Source organism: Astatotilapia calliptera, chromosome 11 (genome assembly GCF_964374335.1).
Source record: "Astatotilapia calliptera chromosome 11, fAstCal68.1, whole genome shotgun sequence".
NCBI lineage: Eukaryota > Metazoa > Chordata > Actinopteri > Cichliformes > Cichlidae > Astatotilapia > Astatotilapia calliptera.
In genome coordinates, this window is record NC_137432.1 from 14,279,531 (window position 1) to 14,305,298 (window position 25,768).

Genomic DNA, 25,768 nt, shown 5'->3' on the forward strand with positions numbered 1-25,768 from the left:
TTTATATAGACAGGTGGGTATCTGCTGGTCTCTTAGCTCAGATTTATCCATCCAGTCTCGTTCAAAGTCCTGAACTCAGTTGATCTGCTGTAGTAAGAGTATAACTCATTTTGAAAAAGGTATTTAAAAAAAAAAAAATACAAAATGACTAGTTATGTTATAATGGGTCTGTTTATTTATTCGTTTTAGATGCACTGATTACCATCGTCCTCACACACTCTATTGAAAACAGACATGCACACATTCACGCTCCAACACGCAGACACATTTGAAATAATCACCATCTGACATTCAGAACATGTTAAAAACCAGGAAGACATGAAACAATCAATATCAGTTGTACAAAGTTTACAACAACAGAATAATACCAACTACCCTAAACCGAGCCATAGTGTTAGAAAGTGCAGGAGGCCACGAGTCCCTGTTTGTAGGGCTAGCAAAAACAGATCCAGGAGCAGCTTATGTATGCGATTAATACATTTATAGTGTGAATGTGAGTATTAAGAGACAAATGTGTCTCAATTGTTCAAGTGCAAAAGTAAACAGGGAAAAATAAAGAAGACTTGTGATGCTGAACTTAAGCAGGGCTTAAAAGTGCAACGGAAATATCAGAGGTAAACTTTACAACAAACGATGCATCGCTATCACCTTAATCAGAGTTTCTGGAAATTTCTGCCCCAAAATCGATTTGAATGTGGATGCACAACATATTATTTTCGACTTATTGTCTTTGAGCACATTGATTGGAGACATAAATACTAAGGTCCTGTGTTCAAGTCATTCTCGTATAAGACACTGCTCACACACATATTTACATGCACACCCACATCAGTACCTAAAAGCACACAAATAGAGGCAACAACTGTAAAACTAAACAAGGATCAAGTGCTTTCGAAGTTAGAATAAAGGAAAATCATTAACGGCATTGCTACAATATAATGAGGCTGTAGATATTTGGCATTGGTTTCATCACGTTTAGCTGGACTGTTTGACAAAGCAACACTAGGTTAGTAACCTTTTATTGGCTACAATTGTCTTTTTGACAATTATTAATTGGAATTGAGTTCGTTTTCTAAATAATGTGACACCTCTCAGCGTTATGGATTGATATGAGTTTGGCTGGTGTGTTTATGAGGGTTGACACAGGAGGTTTGGCAAAGATTTTTTTTTTCCAGGCGATTAACGTGTACGCGTGAGATTAATGTGAAGTTCACGTGAAATTAAAAAACAAAATTAACCATATGCTGATAAAACAAGACAATCAAAGCAGTTTTAAAAGCCTCGGCTGAAGACATGACTGTTACAGCTGTAGAGATGGTAGTGATTTATAAACAGCATCATTAAACAGTGATAGTGAGCCTGGCATTAGTCAATAGGCAAACTCTTACCCAGTTCCCATTACTGAGCTTGAGTCCTGCTGGTTATAGAAACACTAACAGCTACTGGCTGGTTACTGGTGGCTGATTTAGTGGCTAAATGATATGGATTAATTACTCACATCCTCCAGACACACTGTCAACCCTTCAAATCTGATCTGCTCTAGCTCTCGTGCATTTATTTTTATTTTATGCTTCACTTTAAGACATCCACGTGGAACCACAAATCTAATCGATCTAAGCACGTTTCACAGGGTCTTCACTGAGGGCAGGGAAACAGCTCAGCAGTGGCTAAAGATTCAAAAGGTGAGGGGGAGGGTGGGGTCTTTAGTACACCAAAACCAAGCTCACTAAACTGCAACTACCTGTAACGGAGATTTTCTGGAACTAAACTCCACATTCACTGACATGGTCACAAAATGCTGCCATGACTACACACACACACACACACACACACACACAAGCTACCAACCACGCTCACGTGAACTAGTCATGTACTTCAAATGTGCAACTTTCACTTGCTCATATATATATCTGTATTCAAAGAAACTATATTTATTCTAAAAAAGTTTTACTCAAGTTTAAATGTATTTTCATGTTCGCATTAGAAACTTCACGTATAATATATTGATCGAGAGAACACAGTGTATCTCGTTGTCGCTGTCACACTGACAGGATGCTACAGATGAGGTCTATCTGTAAAGAGCACAGTCCTGGGTCACTAAAATACCGTTAAGAATCGACTCTTCCTTCAAGTACCAGAGTAAAAGGTGAGAGGGGCTAAATTAAGACTATAAGAGCTAAATGCATCTGCATGTGTGTGTGACTGAGTGTTTTTAGTTTTCATTGGCATGATCATGTGACCGTTTGGTTTCGTACTCCTCACTTCTTCCTCTTTGGTCCCTGTTCTGGTCTTAATGAAAGTCTGCAGTTAGTTTATTTGGATAATTTGAGAATGACTGCACACTGGAACACAGAGTGCTGAATATTAAAAAAAAACCAATTAAATTACTATCTATACCGACCACTGATGTGTAAAGGAATTACTAGTATTTGTATGTGTGTGTGTCAGTGGAAGTGTCCCATGGCTTCAGCAGCCTTCACTCTCACAACAGGATCTGGATCTTGAAGCAGCATCACCAAACCTGTAAACGAACGCACACAAATATTAAAACCAGCAAACAAACAGAATGAGATCAGAGAGGAAATGAAGGGATTTTTTCACTTTACCTTTAGTGATGGTGCCCATGTTGAGGTGGGAGTGATGCTCCTCTTGAAGATTTCCCAGCATGAACCCTGATGATGGATACATCATCATCATCATCACATGTCATCTGTAAACTATCATACTGTAACCTAACTGACACAGAGGCTGGTTTTCATTTGACACTTCGTGCTTATTGATAGAACTTCAGTTTATAATATGGAGTGATCTTTTAAAGTGCAGTGATACCTATAAACATGGCAGCTCCTGCTCTGACCTCAGGCCAGTTACTCTTGAAGAATTGGATGACTGAAATGTGGTAGAAGTTCAGCATGCCAGGAAAGTCCTGAATCTACAGCCCACAAAACACACAATAAGCATCACAAACGAGCATCTATATTATGATTTATTGTAACTTTGCGGTGAGAAAAGCAAACATCAGGACAGAAAGCTGACAAAATCTAAAACTAACGGTTTGAATTTATCTCCCCACATTTAAATAAGCTTAACTCAGACGGTCTCTCAGCTCACCAGGTATTTTGTGAGGTCGTTGATGAATTCTCCGTAGTGCAAGCTCTTATCTTCATGTAGGTGGTTCTGAAACATGGCTGTGATCTGTTCTGATCCCACTACAGGAGCACACACTCGCATCGCATACTTACACGCCTAAACAAACAAATCAATCCACTTTTACATGACAGCATGTAACAGCTCACCCTCTAGTACTAAAGTGTATCTGCAATAAGAGAGAAAGCTGCTGTCACAGTTTGTGTGTGCTTTCCAACTTTACCTTAACCACCTCCGGGTTTGGATCAACCAGGTGTAACAGCAGGCTGACCAGAACATTGTGGATCTGGTCTTTGAACACTTGCTCTCCTGAGCCAAACGTGGACAGGTTACCCATGAGATGGATGGAAGTACAGCGGATGTCATCGTTCTCCTGGTTGAGAGTCAGAAGCGGCACTTAGCATTTTATCTAGACAACTAGAGAAAGTGCATTGCCTGTTTCATCGTCTCATGTAGGTTGGAATGGGAAATTTCACTTTATTAGGCACAGAGGTGTAGGCAGGTAAACAGGTGTGCCTACAAAAAGGGCCCTGTTAGTAGGCACACCTGCTGAAAAGCCACAAACGTACAGGTGTCTCATAAAGCCTCCTTGCGTCTGAATATTTAAAAAGTCATCTTCTCACAGGACTGAACAAAGCTTGAGAAATCTAACTGACCTCAGATGTGAATGAACTTTTAAGAAATATTGATATAAAATACAACAAAATGTTACTTTATTTAGATTAATATTTGATTAATAACATGATACAGGACATATATAAAGACCAAGCTTACACTTTCCAAGAAAGGTTTAATCTTCATGAAGATGTAGACCGCGAGTAGGTGAACGTTTTTCTTGTCAAGGTGGACAAGAACTTTAGACAAGCCTGACATGGCCTCAAGTGTGATCAGTTTACCTGTTTCAGTTTTATATAGAAAAAAGAGAGATCTGATTAATGACTGTACCATGTACGCTTTAAGAAACACTGCAGTGAATTAGATACAAATGTTTATTAGCGTTACCTTTTTTCACTTTTAATCTGCTGTTGACTTACCTGGATCATCTTTCTCCTCCATTCCTGAACTCATGGCTGCCAGCAGCTCCTTGGCATATTTATTCACCTAATATGAAAGTTACATGTGAGTGAGTGTCGTAACAGTTAGGGTGGCTGAGTGCGAGTGCTGTGAGTGTGCGTACCTTTTCAGGTGAGCCCACGGCTATGTTCCCCAGCCCTCGCACAGACAACATGCGGACCGTGCAGCATGGATCTGATATCCTCTCCATCATGTTGTTCATTAACACATCTACTAACATCAGCTCTGTCACCACATGATGGTTCAACAGCTGGAGTCACAAGATAAGACCGTGACAAAAGACATAAAATAAATAAAAAACATTTTATTGTTGTTCTCCTGCTGCTGGCCAATGAAGCTGCTAAAGATACTCATTTAGTCATTTGCAATTTAGATATAACGATAAGAATTGGAGACATGTAATCACTGGGTTTATCACCTCAGAAAAGAAAGCAGTGACAGTGATTCGCTGGCATTCATAGATATTGTTCAGTAATGGACACAGACACTCCACGATTGCAGGCAATCTGGGACCAGCATGCTTAGCCATCGCCCTAAGGACAAGGCAAACAAACGCTTGTTTACAAAGACACCATAGCACATTTAGAGCACATTTAAATTAACATTTTAACTCCTAATAAGACAGGGTTTGGATAAAATGCAAAACAAGGGCATAGTTTTAAAAGAGATTTACAGCTTTACTGATGTGCAACATGAAGATATCTGTACCTTGCTAGCAGTGTCACTCCTTTAACATGTGTACTGGCTTCCTTCACTGCATCCCAGGCGTTATCCTCATCCAGTTTTTTCATCACCTCATCTAACTGGGCTCGTGCTAACAAAATTCTCAGCGCTTCAGCTGCTACCCTGGAAGAGAAGAAAGGATTGGATCCAAAAGTTCACCCACAGAAACACCTGACATTCTAACTTGACAGAGATTTTATTTATTTATTTTATACATAAAAAAAAAAAGATGAGTACCCTGCGACGTGGATGGAGGCAGTGTGTTTTGAGTTGCTGTCCTTTGGTGCTGAGACTCCGACGCTCGCTCCCAGTCGCACAGTGAGGCAGGAGAATAGCCGAGGGAACAGACTGACCGCTGGCTCCTGACTCTGACCGTTTAATAACAGCTCCTTGAGACCGCATGTCATCTGAATGACAAAAGTCACACAACATTCACACCCATCAATTATCTATAGTAAATTTACCAAGTTTAAAAACAGCACCAGAAACTAAACACAAGCTAATTTCTTTGTAGTCTGTACAACAGACTTTCATGATATGTGTGTGTCCTGTGCACAACAATTGCATCTCAATTTACATGTAGTGAGTCACTTTGTAACTTACAGCCAGTGGCTGATTAGTAGCCACCTTTGTTGTTCCTCCTCTCATCAATGACTCCTTCTTGTCTACGTAGGGTGCCATGATGCTAAGTTTCTCCATCACCATCTCCATGATCTGATTAGCTACAATGGGGTCTGCTCCCAAAGCCATCCACATCTCACTGATCCAGCTGCACGAACAAATACGCTTCATGTTCACACATGTCCCAGAAAATATCTGTTACAGCTAAAATATGAGCAATTCTTTCTTATATTAAGACACAAAACAGCTGGCATGTGGTCATGCTGAGGAAGAGGATTTAAAGGTTCTTTATACTTACTTGTCATAAGGAAGTGGTTGGTTGACTAGTGTATTGATAACAGTCTGTAGATGCTGAGAAGCCAGGATAAGTACTGTTTGTCCCACTGCCACTCTCACCTGAACATAATACAATAAAACAGTTATTCTTAGCAAAGCGAGTGAGTTCATTAAGTACCTGCAAGAAAACAAAGTAAGAGAGTTGTGAAGTAAACGGCTCATCATTGCAAAATAGGGCTCAAAGGTATTCTTCTAATTTGCTCTTTGTTATTTTAACATGGGGATAATAAGAAATCCTTTAAATTGTAAATGCTGATAACGCTCAATATCTGAATAATTTAAGTGTGTGATATATGAATTGTGCATTCATGTTTGTCTTTACCTGGTCCTCTGTGACGCTCTGCAGACGCACATGCAGCACCTCCAGCATCTCTGGGACCTACATACACACCAAACAACACAGAAACAAACAATCGCTGTGTTTGGTGATCCAGCAGGACAGCAGCAGGTAAAGCACTTCACTGTTACAGTTGCAAAACCATGTCTGTGAAGCTGGTTACATTTAGCAGGACTTTTGATTTGATGTCATCTGTACGGCCATCAAGATCATTTTAGACAAACACAATCTAACTAAACCAGTAACAGCTATACTTTCCATGTCCTGCTTAATTCTCAGAAATATTTCATCAACATTTCTGGGATGTCTTGACCTAACAGGCCTCTACAGGTCACACCAGATCATGTGAATCAGGTCAGAGCTAAGAGGCTCCAAAAAAGTGGAATTTCCTCCTTTCTTTGTCTTTTTTTGTAAACCACTTTGCTGTTTAATTCTGTTCTGAATTTATTGCTCACTCATTGATTCAAAGATTTCTTGGCCCTTGGGTTGCAAAGCAGCCAATCTTGAGTTTTTAAATGTAGTTTGTACCTTCAAAGTGGTCTTTAAAAAAAATAAAAAAAAAACTTTCCCCTTCATTAGGCGTTTTCCCGATCAGTGTTTTTTATGAATACATGAACAAAGACTTTAACAAGGTTTAAAGATTTACAGTGCCGTTTTTTGCAGCCCTTTGGTCTTCTTCAACTCCCAAGACTGAGTGTTATTCCCTTTGATGTTTGAAGGACACCTACTCCCAGGAGAGTAGCAGTAGTCTTAAATTTTATTCACTTGTAGACAATTAGTTGTTTTCGCGGGCTGAATAACATCCAGATCTTTAGAAGTGCTTGTTGCTTTGTTGCTGCTTTTCCCTGCTTGGCGGATCGCTCAAATGCCTCTTCTTAAGGTTCTGTGAAAGCTATCCCCCAAATTTGTGAGTAGGCAAATGTTGTATACATTTATTTATAAGGAAATGTCAGTGATTCCAGAGATTTCTCTTTTGCAACTTTATATCATATGCAATGACTGTACAGGCATAAGAAAATGCAACTAAAGGCAGTCCGTGCGTTACCATATCTTGTAGTCCGCCTCCTCTGTTCTTGAGCAGAGTATTCAGAATGACAGTTGAAGCTCGGCAGCAGTTTGTCTGGCTGTCGACAAGCCCTTCAAACAGCATGAACACCAATGTCGTCAGCTGCTGCTGAGGCAGACGCTTACTCATCACCTGATTTCATGCAGGGAAAGATACAGTTACACACACACACACACACACACACACACACACACACACACACACACACACCTACATTATGGTGGACAGAGTGTGACAGACTATACGCATTACAACAGATAACTGCACAAACATATTGTTGAGTGTCATACTAAAAGATAAAATCCACACTGGCAAGAAAACAAGTATTGAGCACGAGCAATAAAGCAGTTTGCAGCTCTCCTGCGCGTACCTTGGTAAGGTCTGAGCAGGTCTTGTACAGAACTGAGTGGTCAGGGTTCTCCAGCCGATCCTTTAACAACAGCAGAGAGTCCACAGATTCATCCTTATAATCCAAAGAGAATCCTAGGAACAGGGATAGAAATATTTAAATAAGTTTTACACTGACAATAATTATTCACAGTTCAACTCCAGATTATCCAACCCCTGCTCCTTTTATAAACTAATAACAAAATAACAGACAGGGTCTCATCATTGCCTCCTTACCTTTCCCCACTTTATGACATGGTACTTCCTTAAAACAATGTATAAAATGTCAAAGCGTTACATGACTGTACCTTCATATCGAAGTTGTATATAAAGGAGTGTGTGTATGCACTCGACGGCAGCAGCGCGCACGGCAGGGACAGGGTCCGAACAGCGTGGAGACAGGCGGCCCAGCAGAGCTCCAAGGTTGTGGAAAGACACCATGTTCTACACAAAGTTTTGAGTTGTTAAATGGTAATTACACGATTATCCATTGAATTATAAAAACATTTTGTCACCAATATATCTGCCCTATGTTTTTGTGTGTACCTTGACAGTCAGGTTATCCAGGTAGTAAGCCAGTATGTGAGCTGTGGCTGTGATAGCTCGCTCCCTCTCGTGGTCCTGTCCAGAACTCAACCATGATTCAATGTGCTGCACAAGGAAGTCACATCAGAAAACGCAGGTTACATACACTATGGTAAATGGCCTGTATTTGTATAGTGCTTTACTTTGTCCTTTACAAAAGCTTTACACGTACACTACGATATGATACTGGCATGTTAAAGTCAATCATTACTGTATGGCAGTCTACAATACTTAAAGATTTTTATAAAGTTATTTGTGGAACTGGAGTCGTGAGCAGGACTGACAGAAACTAAAATTAAAAGCAGAGAAAGAGCAATTTGTATCATGCACTTAAAACCAGAAATAAATAGTGCTAGAATCACCAGATACCTAATGATACAATATTGTCACTATACTTCACTCACAATATAATATTATTGTACTTTTAACATATGCTGAATATATTCAAAAGCATATTTTGGAATTTATATTTCAGTTTAAAAAGGTGATTTGTCTTCAAAGTTAAACTATTTCAGTATTTGTTTTACTCTATAAGATAAAGTTATTGCCTTTATTTTTTGTGCTTTAAATGAGATTGTTAAGCAGATCCTGCTTTAGACCCTTCACTAAAACCTGCTGTCAATGCTGGAGCGTGAGGAGGCTGCTGTGACTGAGCCATCAGCGTGCTTTGAAGTAGGAGCTAGCTTTAGTCGAGCTAAGTGTGTCCAGTGTTGGACAGTTTCTCACTTGCATTAAACTGAGTCAACATTATGTCAGGATGATGGTAAGAGAGTATTTAAATTATTTTTCTAATAGAAGTATTATTTATTTAATAGAATATTGATATTTTGTTTCCCTTAATCGATCTATTATCACCATGTAAAACACTGTGCTACTATTCTGTATTGATTTTATTCCCCATTCTTCTACTGCTCGACCAAAACTACTAGTAAAGATTTTCATCAGCCCCTTAATCTTATGACAAAATGACCTCATTTATTTTTAAAAAATTAAATAAATAACATATTGAATAGCCAAGTGAAAACAAGAGCATTTGCTGAAGCGGCAGGCTTCACCTTAAAGACATTCTGTAAACCGTCGGGTGTTGGATCTTTAGCCAATACGCTCTTCAGCAGCTCCTGCAGAGCAGCCAGCGTGTCTTTGTACAGCGCCTGTAGAGATCCACCAGAATATATTGACTGACAGCATGACAGCATTTAAAATACTTGGCTACAATGACAGACAAAGTTTGCTATAAAGATCAGAGGTGGTACAAACAAACTACAGCAGATCTCAGTCTATCTCACTTCACCTTTCTCTGCTTGGGGTCGAGTGGCTCCTCTTCTTTAGTTTTCTCTGGAGTGTTCGTCTCAGCTGGCAGACAGAACACACTGTTGATACACACCTTTAGCAAGTCAAAGTTCTCATTCTCGCTCATCGGAGGGTCCAGTGGACTGAGGCATTAAGGTCAAAGATAAAACACTGGGAGATGACAGAGCTTCAGTCACTGATGATTCATTTCACGTCAGCAAAGTGCTGCCTCGTATTTGTCTTCTGTTGACTTTGAGTTCTGTGGTTATCATTTAAGTCTGCAAAAGGAAGTCACCCCAAATCAAAGTTTTACAGTTCATTCAGTGCAAACAGTAAGATTAACTACTACAAACACTCATTTATTAGTAAGCGCTCTGTACATATATTCAGTAGCTGTTAGTCTCTATTATTAAGGGACTTAATTTGTGTCATATTACTTTGCAAAGTTCAGTTTCTTCACTGAAGTGAAGGATACATAAGGTTGGCACACGTGCTCATCACAAGCTGGCGTACTGGAGTCCTCAGTGCATCAGCTTGCTCTGCCTTAATGAAGTCCTGACCAGTGAAAAAAATAAAAGACAAGAACATGTCTGCTGTTCTTACTGTCTGCAATTATTGTGTAACAAGAAGCTGGCCCTTAATTTCCACTGACCAGCATAACAGTAATGAGCTCCTGCTTGCGAGAGAAGATGTAGCCCTGTTTCTTCACACACTCACTGATGGCTCTGGCTATGAGGCCAACACTCTGGATCAAACTGAGCTTCATAGTCAGGTCCTGTATTGGGAAAATGCAGAGATGACGGTGCACAAAATAAAGACAAATGACGCACAAAGACATAAAAAAAACAACAAAAAAAAACAAAGAGAGAAAATGATTCGGGTCAAGAGGCAGTCTCCGTTATCAAGAATGAACAAGATGCACTGCAAACCTGTTTTAGCAGACACAACTCTAAACAAAGCATAGTAAAAATAAACAATAAAATACATATAATAATAAATCAGTCAGCTAATTAATTGAATCAATCCAACATGTATATTGCAGATTGATCCTCCATGCCTATGGATGGAAAGAAATGTGAGGTGATCAGTAGAACAACACAACATCTGCAAGCTCTGATCAGTAAGACATAAAAGGTGTTCACACAGCGTGCGAGTCACCAGTGAGTAATGTAACAGCAATCAACCTTTAAGCAAATAAGGCAAAAAGAAAGAAAGAGTAGAGCTTATAGTGAAGAACAGAGAGAGACGGACCTGAAGGTGTTATTTATCAATGTCACCCTGACTAGAACAATGCCGTAAACACAGCTGTTTCTTTGCCCCAAATGATTATAATCACAAGACAAAATGTTAACAGCTTAACAGCACACACATAATACAATATTGTCGTAAACCTGAATATTATTTAGTAAGGACTAATGTAAGAAAGGTGGTCTGCTAGTTTCTTATCATCTGCTCTTTGTAGCTGAGAGCCGACAACAAAAGATAAAAAAATCTTTCAAGCTTTCCTGAAGTGAGTGTGTGAGATATTTTCAGTGATGCATCACTTTGAAGCTACATTTCCCAGAAGTACACCACGGTCCCTTATTGCAATAAGAAGTGATGCTCAATATGGTTTCCGACAGTTCAACAACCAAATTTAGCTGGGATATATTTTAGTCTCATTGCTATTAGGTGATTGTAAAAAAGTTTTAAATTGCATTTTAAAAATCAACATAAACTCCACCACCACACTGGAAACATGTTAGTGATCGATCATACATGAATGCCTTCAGAGGACAGTAAAGTCTGGTGCTCTTGCACCGTGAAACTTCACATGTATGCAGTGAAGCTGGGTTGAAGCATAATGAAAAGGCTGTTTTACTGCACAGCGCTCTCAAATTGAAGACTTTCATGTATGATTTTAGTGACAATATCACCAAAAGTATGCAGATTTTATGCAGAAATATATTAAGAAAGGAGGGTGAGATCAAACTGAAGAAAGAGGAAATGTTAACTAGCAAGGATTAAAGACAAAGCTCCTGGATTCCTGTGACGATACCTTTGTCTCTACTTTAATCCCCAGAACCTGCATAAAGAAAAGGTGATAAGGAATGAGCTCACATACAAACACAGCCCTGATTCCTGCAGGATTCAGTCAAATAAAATGTTCATCAATAAGCTGTTAAAATTAAGAGTTTCCTTGTTCACTGCCTGTAGCATCAGACCTGGATTTTAGCTCAGTTTGCTGTTTTTTCTCTTTCTTCTCATGAACTGTCTGATCACCTAAGTCAGCGGTCCCCAACCTTTTTAGCACCACAGACCAGTTTAATGTCAGACAATATTTTCACAGACTGGCCTTTAAGGTGTTGCGGATAAATACAACAAAATAAAATGATACGACCAAGACAAAAACTGTGGTATTTTGTAAATATAATAATAAAGGCAAATTCACTGTGTAATTGTGTAACTTTATTAGCAGCGTCCTCCTGAAATGCGCCGACAGCATTGAGAGTAACATCCTCCTCTCTGCCCCTTAATGCTCTCTGGTCGCTATGGTAATGCGTAAATATTTCTTTCAAATATATACACCTAAGCCTCAACTCTCGCGGCACAGACCAGACGACTCACAGACTGGTCCCCAGCCAGGGGGTTGGGGACCGCTGACCTAAGTGATGCAGGAGTCTGTGACACCCAGCAACACCATCTCAAACAATGGCAAACTACTAAATCACAGGACTGTTTCTCTGTGTTTCCATACCTTGGTGTTGAAATGTTTACTGATGCAGCGTAGGATGTCCTGATCAATGCGGTTCAGAATCTTTTCTGGAGGGGCGTTCGCAGCCACCTGACCGTAGCACAGGATTAATGTGCTTTTCACCTTCTCCACCTCGACATCATTACGCTCCTGAGGTTAGACAAGAAAGGAATAACCAGCCGTTTTGTTTTTTGTAAAAAAAAACTGTACAATCAGTATTCATTTTGTTAACCAATAATTTTTGTCACACTTTTTCCTAATAAAAACAAGCTGACAAGGAAATAAAAAATAATGCTCGAGGACAAAAACGATGACGGGATGTGTTGCCACTTTTTGTCAACGAAAAAAAAATATTGAAAATATTCTGCAGAGACAAGATCCAATAAGAACTATCTAAGAGACAGGTGTATAGATGGGTGGGAATATGGAAGTGATCCAGTCAGAAGTAATCTCTGATCTTAAATTAACATATGAGAGGAAGAGAAGAGTAGACATATGGACACATTTGATATTTCATGTCAAGGAAAATAAACAGTGTTGAGAAACTGTCACCAACAAAACTTGACACTCTTTCACACTTTATAATGTAGCCAACGTCAGATTTGGTCTCATATCTTATGATATTTAGCTAAAACTACAATAATTTAGATTTTTTTAGAATGAGATTTTGGTCAAAAGATTGTGAACAAATCAAAATTTGACGTCTAAATGAACACTGCTCTACATAAAATAAACATAAGGAAACTTGTTATTTGCACATTTTCCATCGTACTTTCAGCAGGTTAAAGATGCTCGGTGACTTCTTGAAGGCATCCGATTTTCCAAACTCATCCAGCTTGGCCAGAGTTCCCTCCAAGTGGCTATTTGCACACAGACCGACGCCCATCGCCACTCCCTGAGAGATGCAGATGACGGGGATTTAGAGTCAGACTATAAACCTGTGCAACAACATCGAAAGTGACATGAGTTTTGTACGAAAGAATATTGTCAGGTGAAAGTTTCAGGTACCTCTCTTTCGACTGCATCATTGTGCCGAGCTGCGAGGAGAACTTCATGCAGCTGTTTTTTGACCAGGTCTTTATTGAAACAGTGTTGGAGAGTCACTCCTATACATCGATACAGGAAGCTCTAAAAAAAGGGAAAAAAAAAGGCTCATTATATAAATATCTAAGCAGCATTTTCATATCTTTCTCTCCTATAAGAGGAACATCTATGATATCAATTATACTATACAAAATTTACTAGTTAAGTTTTGTTTATTTTCAAGCTACACCCTTGGTCAGGTGTAACTTTTCAACTTTCTGTATACAATCAAAAAATATATATATAAATAAATAAATATAAATTTTATGTGTTCTGCTAAGCATTCATTATGTCTGCAGCAGATGACCAAATCAAATTATACCTTGCAATTGGATTTAAGAATGAAGAAATACTTGTGATTTAAATATGATTCATAATATTAGCATGAAAAAAAATGGACCCATTTAGAAGAAAACAACTTGGTGATTTGGGTGAGATGATGAACGTTTGGCATCAGCTCTCATTGCACAGTCTTGCCAAAATATGCACAAGGAGTACCATGGGCATCATTTTAGTGCTAATGTGTGCTGTGTGAACTGTGGTCTCATATTTGTGATGGAAATCTTAGAATATTGCAGTTTTCTTCTCTTGGAAATTGACAATTTTACTGTCAGAAATTCTGACGTTTTTCTTAGATTTATTACCACCCTCTACCTGCTCCATATTTTTCACTTCTAAATTAAGTTTGCTTTGAAGTCTTAGCAGCTCTGAACTGATTTAATAAACCTTTACTGTTAAAAAGGTACCTACCTTCTCCTCTAAGGCGTTGTTATATGTAGGGAGGTATCTGGTTGATTCAGCTGCCAACTGACATACCCACTTATCATCATCAAGTGCTGTCAGGGTTTTAGACAAGAGCTGTGGACAGTTTTAGCACCGTTAGGATGACTTTGATCAAATTAATTGACTTAAATGTTTTTTGACGAAGCAGGGATCATAACAGTCTAACTATATAAATAATCTAATAATGATGACAACCATCATTCACTCTCTTCCCAAATAAGTGGGACGATATTTTTGTTTTATTCAGCTGAAAATCACTAATGCATTTGAAGAGGGAATATTAAAAATAAACCCACACACCTCCAGTAACCTCTTGTCCCATTCCTTCTTATCCAGACTCTCTGCAGCGGACTCTGTTAAAACCAAAAACCACAGTCAGAAAGCTCTGGCAGCAGCATAGTGAAAAATACTGTGCATGAGGATGACACTCAAGGTGACGATCATCTTTACAAGAAAAAAAAAAAACAAAAAAAAACCAAGCATGAGAACCCCTGAAGGGCAAAAGTGCCAGTTTGTGTAACTACAGCAAAGCACATATATAGTATAATACAAATAAATGCATAAAATGATTACTGTATGTGCACATATTTTCATACCCTCTAGTACTGTAAGCAGTGGAGCTATTTCTTTGTCCCAGACTGCCTCAGCATTGGGGTGAATGTTAATACTGAGGATTTGGAGGAGAGAGAGGGACGGAGCGCCATGATCTCTGTTATTGAATGGAAAAGCTGCATTCACCTACAAAAACAGATACGTATCATTTATATCACAGATCACATAAAAGACAAACAATTGCAGTAAATCTGTCTAACTTGGTTATTGCTCCGTGGTAGGAGGAGCTAGAGAAAAAAATGCAACTACAAAGAATTTGGGATTAAAAGCCATAGAGAGTGAAACAAACGCATGCACGCACACAAAAAACACAAATACAGACTTAACTTTCACTCACAGTATGCATATAACACCCCATCATTATATGCAGATCACACACACACACACACACACACACACACACACACACACACACACACACACACACACACACACACACACACACACCGGGGATTAAATTAGCAGAATAAATCCATGCAGTCCTTTTTTCTTTTTGTTTCATTTTCTTTTTTTTAATTTTATTACAAAAATTTTGCTCCAGCCAATTATTAGATGGGATGCTTGGCAAGCCTTTATTTGAATACTGAAGATGCAAAAAGGGAATTAGGTTTAGCCGATGCTTCTATATTTGCTTACCAGCAGTCTGATCATCAGTGTTTGTGGAGATGGTAGATTGACTAAAGGACAGAGATGAGACATGTTTAGGTTAAACTGATCATTCAGAACAAGAACAAGAGACGTAAGAACAAATTTCAATGCTTATGAAGTTATTTATAATATTATTTTTTCCACTTCCACACACAACATTTCAACATAGACCCCTTACAGCACACTGCTTTCCACACGTTACATAAAGAAGTGTCTATAGCCATGTACCTTCCCGTGTAAAGTCGATTTTGAAGCTGGGCTCTTGGTTATTTTTCTTCTTGCTGCCCAGCACTATGAGACTTTTACAAAGAGGAGTAGTGGCATTGGTGTACTGTGAAGGGGTCAGATAAAACAGCAACTTTGGCCACAGTACCTTCAAACAAGAAAACACACATGTTAAATATCACAGCAAAGTTCTTAAACGTAACACTTTTAACTGACTAGTAGTACAAATCAAATTTAACTGACCTACACTACTAGTCAGGGAAGTTTCACACATGCACAGCATAAAATAAAGACATAAGAAACACCTGCTGCTAACACCGTTTCCTGAACAACACATGTTAATATATATATACACAATATTTATCAGATCAGACTGGTAGAAAGGGTACATACATCGGCTAGTCGTCCAACAGTGGTAGTGAGGAGATGAAGGGTGTTGTCACACATTGACCTGAGTGACTCGTTAGTTACCTCCTCTGGATCTGTGGGCCTCTGACTCCGCTGAAGACACACAGAAAAGGGCACAGGTAGTAATACATATTTTACTTAAAAACATCTTTGCTGGTCCTTCTGTACAGTTCTTCCTTAATCTGGGGTGCTAAAGTCCTCAGGTTATCTGTGAGAGGACTGATGTTTCACATCTGCAGAATCTGTCATTTTCAGCTCCATATAGTTCATTAATCTTATAGACTTTAAGATAAAGTATTAAAGCTCATTTGTGAATTATGAATTGTGAATGATTATGAATGTCTGGGCATTAATGGGCTTGTTTGCATGTCATCATTCATGTTTGCACCTTAGATTTTAATCACATGGAAAACAGAAAATGATATTTGTTTTTACTGTTACCATTTTGTACATCGTGTACATATATACAACAAAAAGCCACCATACTAACACACACATACAGCACTGAAAATGCAACTAACAGAGAACTTCCATACAAATCAGGAAAAAAAAAAAAAAGGGGGAAATGAACACAAAAGGAGTTGTACCTGATACGTGTCAGGTAAAGCACAATGTTGAACTATGAATCGAACCAGTAACTCTCCTCCCTCTAACTCCAAGTAGCCGTGATGAGCCATGGCACTGATCACTTGGACCACACGCTTCTTCACCTGGGAAACAATGACATCATTGTCTAAACAACTAAAAGCTTAAGGAAAAGAGTAAAACACAAGAAGAATATGTTCATCCATCTAACAGCATGATAGTCAAAAAAAAATAAAATAAAAAGGTGTGTGTGTGTGTGTGTGTGTGTGTGCGTGCGTTACCTTGTTGCTGTGGTCAGCCATCGGCTGTCTGATGCTGGCCAGAATCAGCAGCTTCTTGCTCTCCATAGTAGAAGCTGTAATGCACAGGTACTAATAAAGGCAAAGTCTTAAATAATCAAATGAATCAACACTTCTATGTATGCACACATAGATACATAAATACTATCACGTGATTTAGGTAAACTGAACAATTTGCTTCTTACTTGTCTTGAAATGTCTGTGTGCCGTAAAACAGGCAAGTGTGTGATCAGGGAATAGTGTGTGTCATGCTTGGAGCTGTTATTGTATTTCCTTACTGGAGGAGTTGATGAGGTGACGGAGGACAGCCAAGGAGCCCATCCTGCTTCTCTCATTACTGTTCTCCAACTTCTGAAGAACAAACATAACCAGGCGATCTGGGAAAGAGTTCGCTAAAGGGAGAGAATTAGAAGTTTAAAAAAAATAAAATAAATACATTTAAATGTGAAATGCATAAATTGACACAGATGTAATAATCAGGTCAAAAAAAGGCAAGCAAAGCAAGACAGAGGATAAGAGCAGTCCACAAACTGCCACAGTTAATGCAATTATCCTGTGGTGGAAACTGGGTCTAACACGCTAATGCACATCTCATTACTGCTCTTGTGACTCTCCAGAGCTAAACCAGATAGAAAAGCTTGACCGGACAACATTCAGCTGTCACTGTGCACTCCACATCAACATAAGAAGAAAAATAAAAGTAAAATTAGTACCAATCAAACTGAAGCAGCGCAGGACCTCATTGTGGTTCTTGACAGTAGGAGGGTTACTGTAGTCAACAGGGGCAGACACCTGGTAGAAACAAGGGAAGAGCATCATGGTGTCTATTCTGGTGACTTTTAGTTACATCAGGAAAATAATGGTCGCGGTAGATTAGATTATTTTAGATGTCATTAAAAATGGCTCACTATAACACAATTGTGCTACATGTCGCATTATTCTAAATAATATTTTTACCATTACCTTTATCCCTTGTATTAAAACAGCTGTGATAATAACAGCGTATGTGTTATTCAGCATGGATAAAATACAGTTTTCTAATTTGGTTTCTGTGGCTTCGGGTGTCATGGGTGCAGATGTGTGTTTGGATCAGTGACAGCCAGGAAATGTATATCTACCTAATACGAATCACTGCATTTGTATATTAAAAATGGGACTGATATAATTTTACATAACAAGGACTCTGCTCATAATCTACAAGTCAGAGTGCAAATCAAGCAGCTAAAGACAATAAAACATTTGTATAAACGCTCTCCTGCAGCTGTATCATATATAGGGATGATGGTGTTCTCCTGCTGCTGAAGAATGGGAGAATATTAACATGAGTTCATTTTTGCATGGACCAGTGCATTTTTGAAAACCATAATAAAAAAAATTAACAGTCTGAGCACATGGTCTGTTTTTACAGCACAAAGTCACATGTGTTTATTGTTTTTGAAAAGCTTCATGTGCCACCACTTTCCCACTTCGGGTACACTTCTCAGCTGAAAATAAGAACTGAAAATGTTGTAGGAACACATTCTTAACAGCAACATGCGCTTTTAAGCACCGTTAAATATTACATATATAAAATGGAGGGAAAAAAAATTACAAAAGGAACTGTAACAGACACTGCTGCTGTAACATTATGCCATCACATCACATTACGTAGTTGAGGTGAAATTTTGCAACACGCAGGCATCAGGCCAAGTGTCAGCTGAGTCACAAGGATGTGAAAATGTGTGACCTCAGTAACAGTTACGGTCATTTGATTCATCAACTAAGAAAAGCAGCACAGGTGAGCAATTCGCAAGAATTAACCCAGTCCATTCATTCACAGATTTGTGCTTTCAATACCATAAGTAGTTCAGCACCAAACAGAAATACTGAGAAACAATTCTTCTAACCATTTGTTTCTCATCAATACACTACACAATCAATGATACCAATTTATTACCATGCAAAGAAATGCACTTAAAGTGTACCTGTTGGTGCAGTGCAAAGAGCAGAGCTTCCAGTTGTGCCTCCAGCACCCTGCTGCCCATGTTGACAGATGCATCTAGGACTTGGCACAGACTCTGTTTAGAAAAACAAAACAGGTACACTCACGCAAAGGCTCAGACTCAGTTTAAGATGCACTTCTACTTAAAGCCAGGACAGAGTTTAGAGATGCTCAGAGAGTAATGGTCCTCCATTTCCTTACATAAATTATACTTTCTACAAAAACCCATAATAAACAATCCCTACACTGATGCATCACACTGTGCCCACCTTGCTAATGATGTAGTGCTCGTTGTTTTTCTTGTACAGGGACAGGATGGCAGGAACAAGTCTGGGAATCTGTTCCTCCAGTTTGTCGCTGGCCATCAGATGACACATTGATCCCACCGCCTCAGCCACTGTCAGCCTCAACTGGAAGCCAAACAGAAAAGAAAAGTCAGAATATGAGGTGATAGAGATGACAAAGATTAGGTGAGTACTTGGACATATGTGTAATAAGAATGACCTTCACATCAATAACCTGTGATTGAATAAATATTAGTTCCCAGAACAAGCCTCTTTCTGAGATAATTTAACTAAATACTCTTCTAATAAACAGTTGTATCTTCCCAATTGTGCAACAAACGGTTTAATTGTTTGGTTCAGTAACACAGATTAATATAGAGTCAGTACAAAAAGTAAAGATGTCACCCTCTTCTAGTTGAGTTTTGTGACTCTCTTTTGTTGACTAAAACAGATTGCACCTTCCAGAAAACTCAAAAAACATTTTTTTGGGAATTTCCCAATAAAACAGTGTCTCTCCAGGATAGGAGAGTAAATTACACCAAGTGTTCTCTCTGTGAGAAAATTAATTTAGCTTTTATCATTTATTTTTTTATTTGTCATTGCAGCTTTGGATGGCTTACTTCTGCTTCCTTAATGATTCAGCTTCCTTCAACAATGCCTCAACCCATGACTTCTTGCAAAATGTAGGTGGTTTTTCAGTTGTATAGTCCACTGCATTTCATATCATCTTGCACGATCAACCTACCTTGGGCTCTCTGCTTTGTAACCAGTTATTGAAGAGGATTTCAAAAGCAGCATAGATGTCACTGGAGAACGTGTCTTTTCTGACTGAAGGATCTGGAGCCTTGTCTAAGTTGGCCAGGTACTCCAAGATACTGTCGCTGAAATGAGACAGAGCTGCAGGGAGAGAAAAAACAACAAAAAAGGAAACAGAAAAGCCGTGTGACTGTAAAGAGCAGGCAAAGCAAATACGCGAACATCGTGAAGCTGCACTTTTTGTTTGGTTTGTTCAGTCAAAATCTAAGAAACCACTGGAAAACAGGTCAGGTGGTTCTTACCAGAAGAGAAGACCCACTTTATGTTGTCCTGTTTTGCCATGCTCAGCATGGGTAACATGGTTCCCAGAATAGCATTCAGAAACGGCACCATGCCATAAACTAGAGAACAGAACAGATTACACATTTATGGCACGCTTACATTTCCCTCTTCCTCTATAACAGCAGTGAGACATACATTGGCATTATTTTTGCACTATGAGACTAATTTTTATACAATAATTCAAATGGATTTGTCTATCAGTTATTTGGCTGTTACCACAATAAGTGACACTCAGACATGAGTAGTTCAGACAACTCTGATTATTTTTCTTTTAAGTTATTCCAGATTTCATTTTATGGAGTTTGGGGAGAAAAAAAACAACAACTTCATTCATGCCATAAAACACATGCTCAAATTCAAATGTAGGATTAGTAACGTCAGCCGCACTTTAAAGGCCCTTTAAAGACTGACAAACTCTGTTTAACTACCTGACATGCTACTTTGGTAGCTGCCATACTTGGAGCACAGACACTGAAGTTCAGGGCTCTAAATAAGTTTTACTAATCCATTAGAAAAGTACACATCAGCTCAGAAGTTTTGAAAAATATCTTACTGCTGCCAGTATGACTCCATACTTAGTGGAAAAAATGAGCCCTAATCATTTGTAATCACAGAGTGCTCCTAAAAAACAGAGAGAAAGAAAAAAATCCTGGTGTTGTGCAAAATCTTTGACCTGCAAGTGCTCTTACTGGACAGGTTTAACAGGTTCAGCTTTTCTCAGCAACCGCTCAATTCCTTTCTTCTCAGCCAAAATCCTACCCTGGCCTGTATGTGGGCTTCCTTAAAGACAGACTGCACATTTTTCCTTTCATGTACGCCAGTAAAAATGTCCTTACCATTTGAATCAGAGAGGTTGGCCAGTGTTTGAACTACAAAGAAGTGAGGCAGGACCCCTGGCTGGAACTTGCTTAGTATCTCCTCCATGATGTCATTGATGTGCTTATTACCCACCGCGACCAAGATATTACTGGCTGCCTGCTGCCAGTCTGGGATGACCTCCTGAATCAACCATGAAGGCAGAACAACAATGAAGAGGATGTAAGAAAGGGGCCACACGAAACTGTATGACTAAGGCTTTTAAGATATCTTAATCAAAACTCAATCATGTAATGTCCACACTCTTAAAAAACACAAAAATCAATGATTAAAAGTAAATATTCTACCTTTGTCAAAGGAGCTTAGAAAGAAAAACATCTGGACTTCTTTAAGTTTCTTGAAGACGTTACACCTCTCAGCTTCTTTAGCTCTAAAGAAGAAGAACTGAAGAAGCTTCTCTGATGAGAGGTGAAAGGTCCACTTAAAGAAGTCCAGATGCTTTTCTTTCCAAGCTCCTTAGACTACGATGACCTGGGCGACTGAGAACCTTCACAAACATAAATAATTTACCTTTGATCGAGTCATTTCATCTGAGGCCAGGGAGATAATACTCTTTATCCTGGAAGGACTGATCTCCTCTATCCTGCAGCTAACAATCAGCTCAATAGTCCGAAGAATCACAACTCTGTGGCTCACCACCAGCTACAGAAGAAAGATGAGATGAAGAAGAGGAAGATATGAAGAGGCGATATAAAAGCATGGAGAAAAAAAAAAAAAAAAAAAAAGAGGACCACAGGCTGGTCTGCGATGGAATAACATCAGTCACTATGCCAATAAGCTCTCCGACCACACAGAAATCAGCCTTCATTTTGATGTCAGTACAAGCGTAAAATCTGATGACTGCATCTCCCAAAGCTGTGTTACCTTGTTGTCAAAATCTGTCCATAGAAAGGCAGAGCTTCCAAAATAGCCTTTGTGGTAGTTTCTGTTATAGTATATGTCTCCCTAAGCACATTTTAGCATGATGATACTGACGGATTAATAAGATGAAAACAGTATCAGCCTCACTGACAAGGTCATTAACATAAAGGAGAACAGGAACACAATGGAGTGAAACAGGAAATTAAAATGCTACAGGAGCAGTTAATCTGAAACATAACAGCATGACTCTGTTTTCTGCTGAATGTCAGGGACTGCCTTTAGATAAGCAAAGAATATATCACCAAGAACATTTTACACCATCTAAATTTAAAAAAGCCAACTAATGAACTGAATGAATTCAGTGGCTACAGCGGTATCAAAAGTCTCTGCATCTGTGTGCGGGAAAAAAATGCAGAAAAACAGGCTCAAAATAGATTTAACAGTCCATATTGCTTTTAAACATTAAACGACTTTGCAGTTGTTTTCTTAGTTACGTAATTATGGCTGACTTTCGTCTTCCTAAGGACTCTCACTATTCTGGGTTGTTACCTTAGGGTGTTTCAGGAGGTAGTCCTGACACATGGCCAACACTCGGTCTGGCTGCTGTTTTCCCAGAGTCAAAATAGACTTCCTGACTTGTTCCTGGACTTCTGAGTCTTTATCGGTGGCTGCATCAAGAAGAGCCAGGGTCACCTCTGAAAGGAGAAAACAACCTCAGAAGCATATCGGAGCAGAAAAGGAGTAAACATAAGTGGATGGACAACATTTCAGAAAGCTAAATTGACCAATGTCAAATACATGTGGCTTAGCCTTCAGTAGGGAAGGGAAGAGACTCACGTTCAACATCCGTCTCATCCATGTTGGACAGCAAGGAGCTCTGGCTTCCTGGAGCCAGAGGCCAAAGAGGGGTTGTTTCTCCTGGGATACAGATGGGCTAGAGCTACCGAAGACAGTATACAGTATTTACAGTTAATACTGTTCTTAATATTGCCATTTTTTCATTGGAAATAAACTGCTGTTTTGACTTGGGAGCAACCAAAATCATTTGATTCATTTAAAATGTTCATACTACCATCCCAGTATGGATGTTCCTTTATCAAATATGTGCAGTAATGTATGCAAAAACATGACAACCAGGGGTTAAAGTGGGTTGGAACAATCTGAAATAGCATCCCACCGCCTTCAGTTAATGATTAATTACATCTGATAGAGAGGTTAGTGCATCTTACTATTGAGTGAGTTGTGCTTGTTTCCAGTGATGGCATGGAGACACTTGCTCAATAATAAGAAAACAATGACATCCCATGGTTCATTTACATCTTAAACACATCCCTTTTTCCTTTTCATCCCTGTGATGCAATTAATGGTGCTGATTTAAATAAGGTTTCACGGTAGTCTGCATCTAGTTAGTGCCACAGAAGAGGTAAGAAATGATTTTTAATGGGGAAGTATTGTAAAAAGTAACTTTAAAACAGCTCAACAAATATCAACAAATGCACAAACTATATCCGTGCAGTGTGTTGCAAAATACATCCGTGAGCTAAATGCTCAGTTGCTTTTTTTTTCCCAGGGAGAGGAAAAAAATGTTAACATGCATCACTGACATATGGAGAAAGATGCCAGAAAGATGAGTTATTTATTTTTAAAGAATGGGATTTTCACATGCTGAGCAGTCTCTGAGTTTTAAATCAGATACTGGATTATGCATGATGTGTTGTTGAATTATGTTTTTGCCTAACATTTTGCAAATGCTTACATGAAAATATGGCAGTAGGCAGTTTACTGCATGCTACACTGGTTAGTTTGCAGTATTGTTATCAAGTTTACAGAGAATTAGTATGTTGAACTGAATATATCTTGGGTACTGCTAATGGGTTACATGAGTTTATATTTAAGGTGATTAAGTTGATGCGGATTAGACTCATTCACCGAAGTCTACCTTTTACTGTCTTAACATCTGCTTATATCTTGTTGAATTCAGGTGGTTAAATCCATAAAGAGCAGGGAATATCGGAGTAGCATGGCAGTTCAGCTGATCACAATCTGCAGACAAAGAAACATCTACTGGACATCACAGAACACATTTTTATGTAACTTACTTCTAACTCACAGTAATTATTTGGCCCTGCTGCAGCCAATCTTTGTGCCTTCACCTGCCAAATCTCAGTTTAACCTCTGATTACAACAACTCACGTAGACACAGGGAACCTGCGGGAAGCTACCTGAGAGCAGACAGTTGATTGTGACCTCTGTGACAAGTTCACACTGAGACACGCTAACACCTATTAATGAGTTTAAGGCTGTATTCAACCAAAAACTGCCACTATCTGGTCAATAGGACTTAACTTTTTATCAGTCCGCCACACCTGCTGTGCTAAAGGGTTAACATAACCAACAACTGAATCGTTGCTAGCTCGTTCAGTCATTTATTGTAATTTTACGTTGATTATACCATAAAGAACGATGACATTGCAAGCAAACACACCGTGTGGGCTAAGCTAAGTAGAGTGCCTGAAGTGAAGCCACTTATACATGAGTGAACTGTTAAACCTTTAGCTTTTACCTGCTTTGGTGGTGATGCTGCTGTCGCAACCTACTCAAGAGTCATTAGTGTGCTAACCTAGCAGCAGCTGCTGCTACGGAAGAGCTACTAGCCTTCTTATTGAAGCAAAACAGCGGCCTTTCTAATATGGCTAACTTACCAGCCGAGGGTCTGCCAAACAATAATCTCTCACCCCACGGTCAAGTCTTATCTTGGTTTAAAAAACAGGCTTGCGTATCCGTGTCACAGTTGACGTTAGCGCCTGACTAAAGACTGCAGGTGTAAACACGCTTGGTCATGTGCTTTCAGTCAGCAGGAACGCATCAGGCAGGGGGCGTGGCTAGCGTGCAGACCTGAAACACATAGAGCTGCCACTTTCACTGCTACCGAGAGGTATCGAGACTTTGACTTGCTCAAGTGCGTCATCAAATTAGTATTTATTTCTGTTGGGTAAACTGGGTACCTCATCATAATTCATTATTTAAAAAAAAAAGTAAAAACGGCTAAAAAAAGATAAAGTGGATGTGGGTGTTTGATGTGATTTACTCAAAGAAAAACATTCAAGCGTAAGTGTGAGTGTAAATGGAGCACAAACGCAATTTTAACATACTAACAGTACTAATAGAACAAATCTCCATACTGTAATGGAGTTGTGGTTATGAATTTTTAAAAAAGGGTATGATCCTTTTATAGACGAAACGTCTGTCAATAAAGATTGATTCATTGATTCATTGAATCATTGATTGATTGATAAAGTAGATGTTTTTTCTAACTATAGATTTAATATTTATGTCTTTTAAGACTCTAACAAGGGTTACTGGGGAAAAGACCACATTATTTCATCAAACAATAAAAGTACAAATTCCAATCTTGACTTGGTTACTGTGCTCTAATTCTACACAAATTAAATGTGTGCAGGAAATGTCATCTCCAAAAGAATATAAAGACTTTACAGATTGAAATGTTTACTTAAAAGCCCAAAAGAATATTTGTCATGTCTCTTGGAGCAATAGTTAAAATCGTGGGGAAATACTGCCATCTAATGATCCACCCTAACATTGTCGCATGGGAAGTAGTTTCACCTCTGTCGTTATTTGTTCACTTCTCTCTGTGATGATAGTTTTCATTACATATTAACTACAGTGCTTAAGAGTTCTGTGCAGATTCAGTTTTTTCTCTTTGT

The 25,768-nt window shown here is 38.9% G+C and overlaps 1 protein-coding gene across 4 annotated transcripts; it reads right to left on the reverse strand.

Annotated features, from left to right (window-relative positions):
* Nucleotides 1-152: 152 nt before the first annotated feature.
* On the reverse strand, nt 153-25,196 carry mroh1 (maestro heat-like repeat family member 1). Of its 4 annotated transcripts, XM_026183997.2 has the most exons (46): nt 24,746-25,196; nt 23,983-24,086; nt 22,881-22,983; nt 22,593-22,738; nt 21,693-21,824; nt 21,143-21,305; nt 20,267-20,365; nt 19,954-20,105; nt 19,194-19,334; nt 18,908-19,000; nt 17,657-17,735; nt 17,222-17,335; nt 16,926-16,999; nt 16,647-16,769; nt 16,045-16,152; nt 15,655-15,799; nt 15,415-15,455; nt 14,763-14,904; nt 14,467-14,519; nt 14,134-14,241; nt 13,309-13,428; nt 13,073-13,195; nt 12,304-12,450; nt 11,605-11,631; nt 10,219-10,341; nt 10,042-10,121; nt 9,568-9,709; nt 9,332-9,427; nt 8,238-8,342; nt 8,000-8,135; nt 7,675-7,787; nt 7,284-7,436; nt 6,224-6,280; nt 5,864-5,961; nt 5,548-5,713; nt 5,182-5,351; nt 4,930-5,067; nt 4,640-4,754; nt 4,325-4,471; nt 4,182-4,248; nt 3,922-4,043; nt 3,371-3,520; nt 3,112-3,246; nt 2,830-2,932; nt 2,607-2,672; nt 153-2,521 (listed from the first exon to the last, which is right to left on the reverse strand). In XM_026183997.2, exons 3-46 carry the CDS (start codon nt 22,900-22,902, stop codon nt 2,445-2,447), a joined length of 4,911 nt encoding a protein of 1,636 aa, XP_026039782.2. In that variant the 5' UTR covers nt 22,903-22,983; nt 23,983-24,086; nt 24,746-25,196; the 3' UTR covers nt 153-2,444. The 4 variants fall into 4 exon arrangements, with proteins under 4 accessions (XP_026039782.2, XP_026039781.2, XP_026039785.2 ...); XM_026183996.2 differs by lacking the exon at nt 23,983-24,086; XM_026184000.2 differs by lacking the exons at nt 23,983-24,086; nt 24,746-25,196 and adding an exon at nt 24,607-24,627.
* Nucleotides 25,197-25,768: the final 572 nt, after the last annotated feature.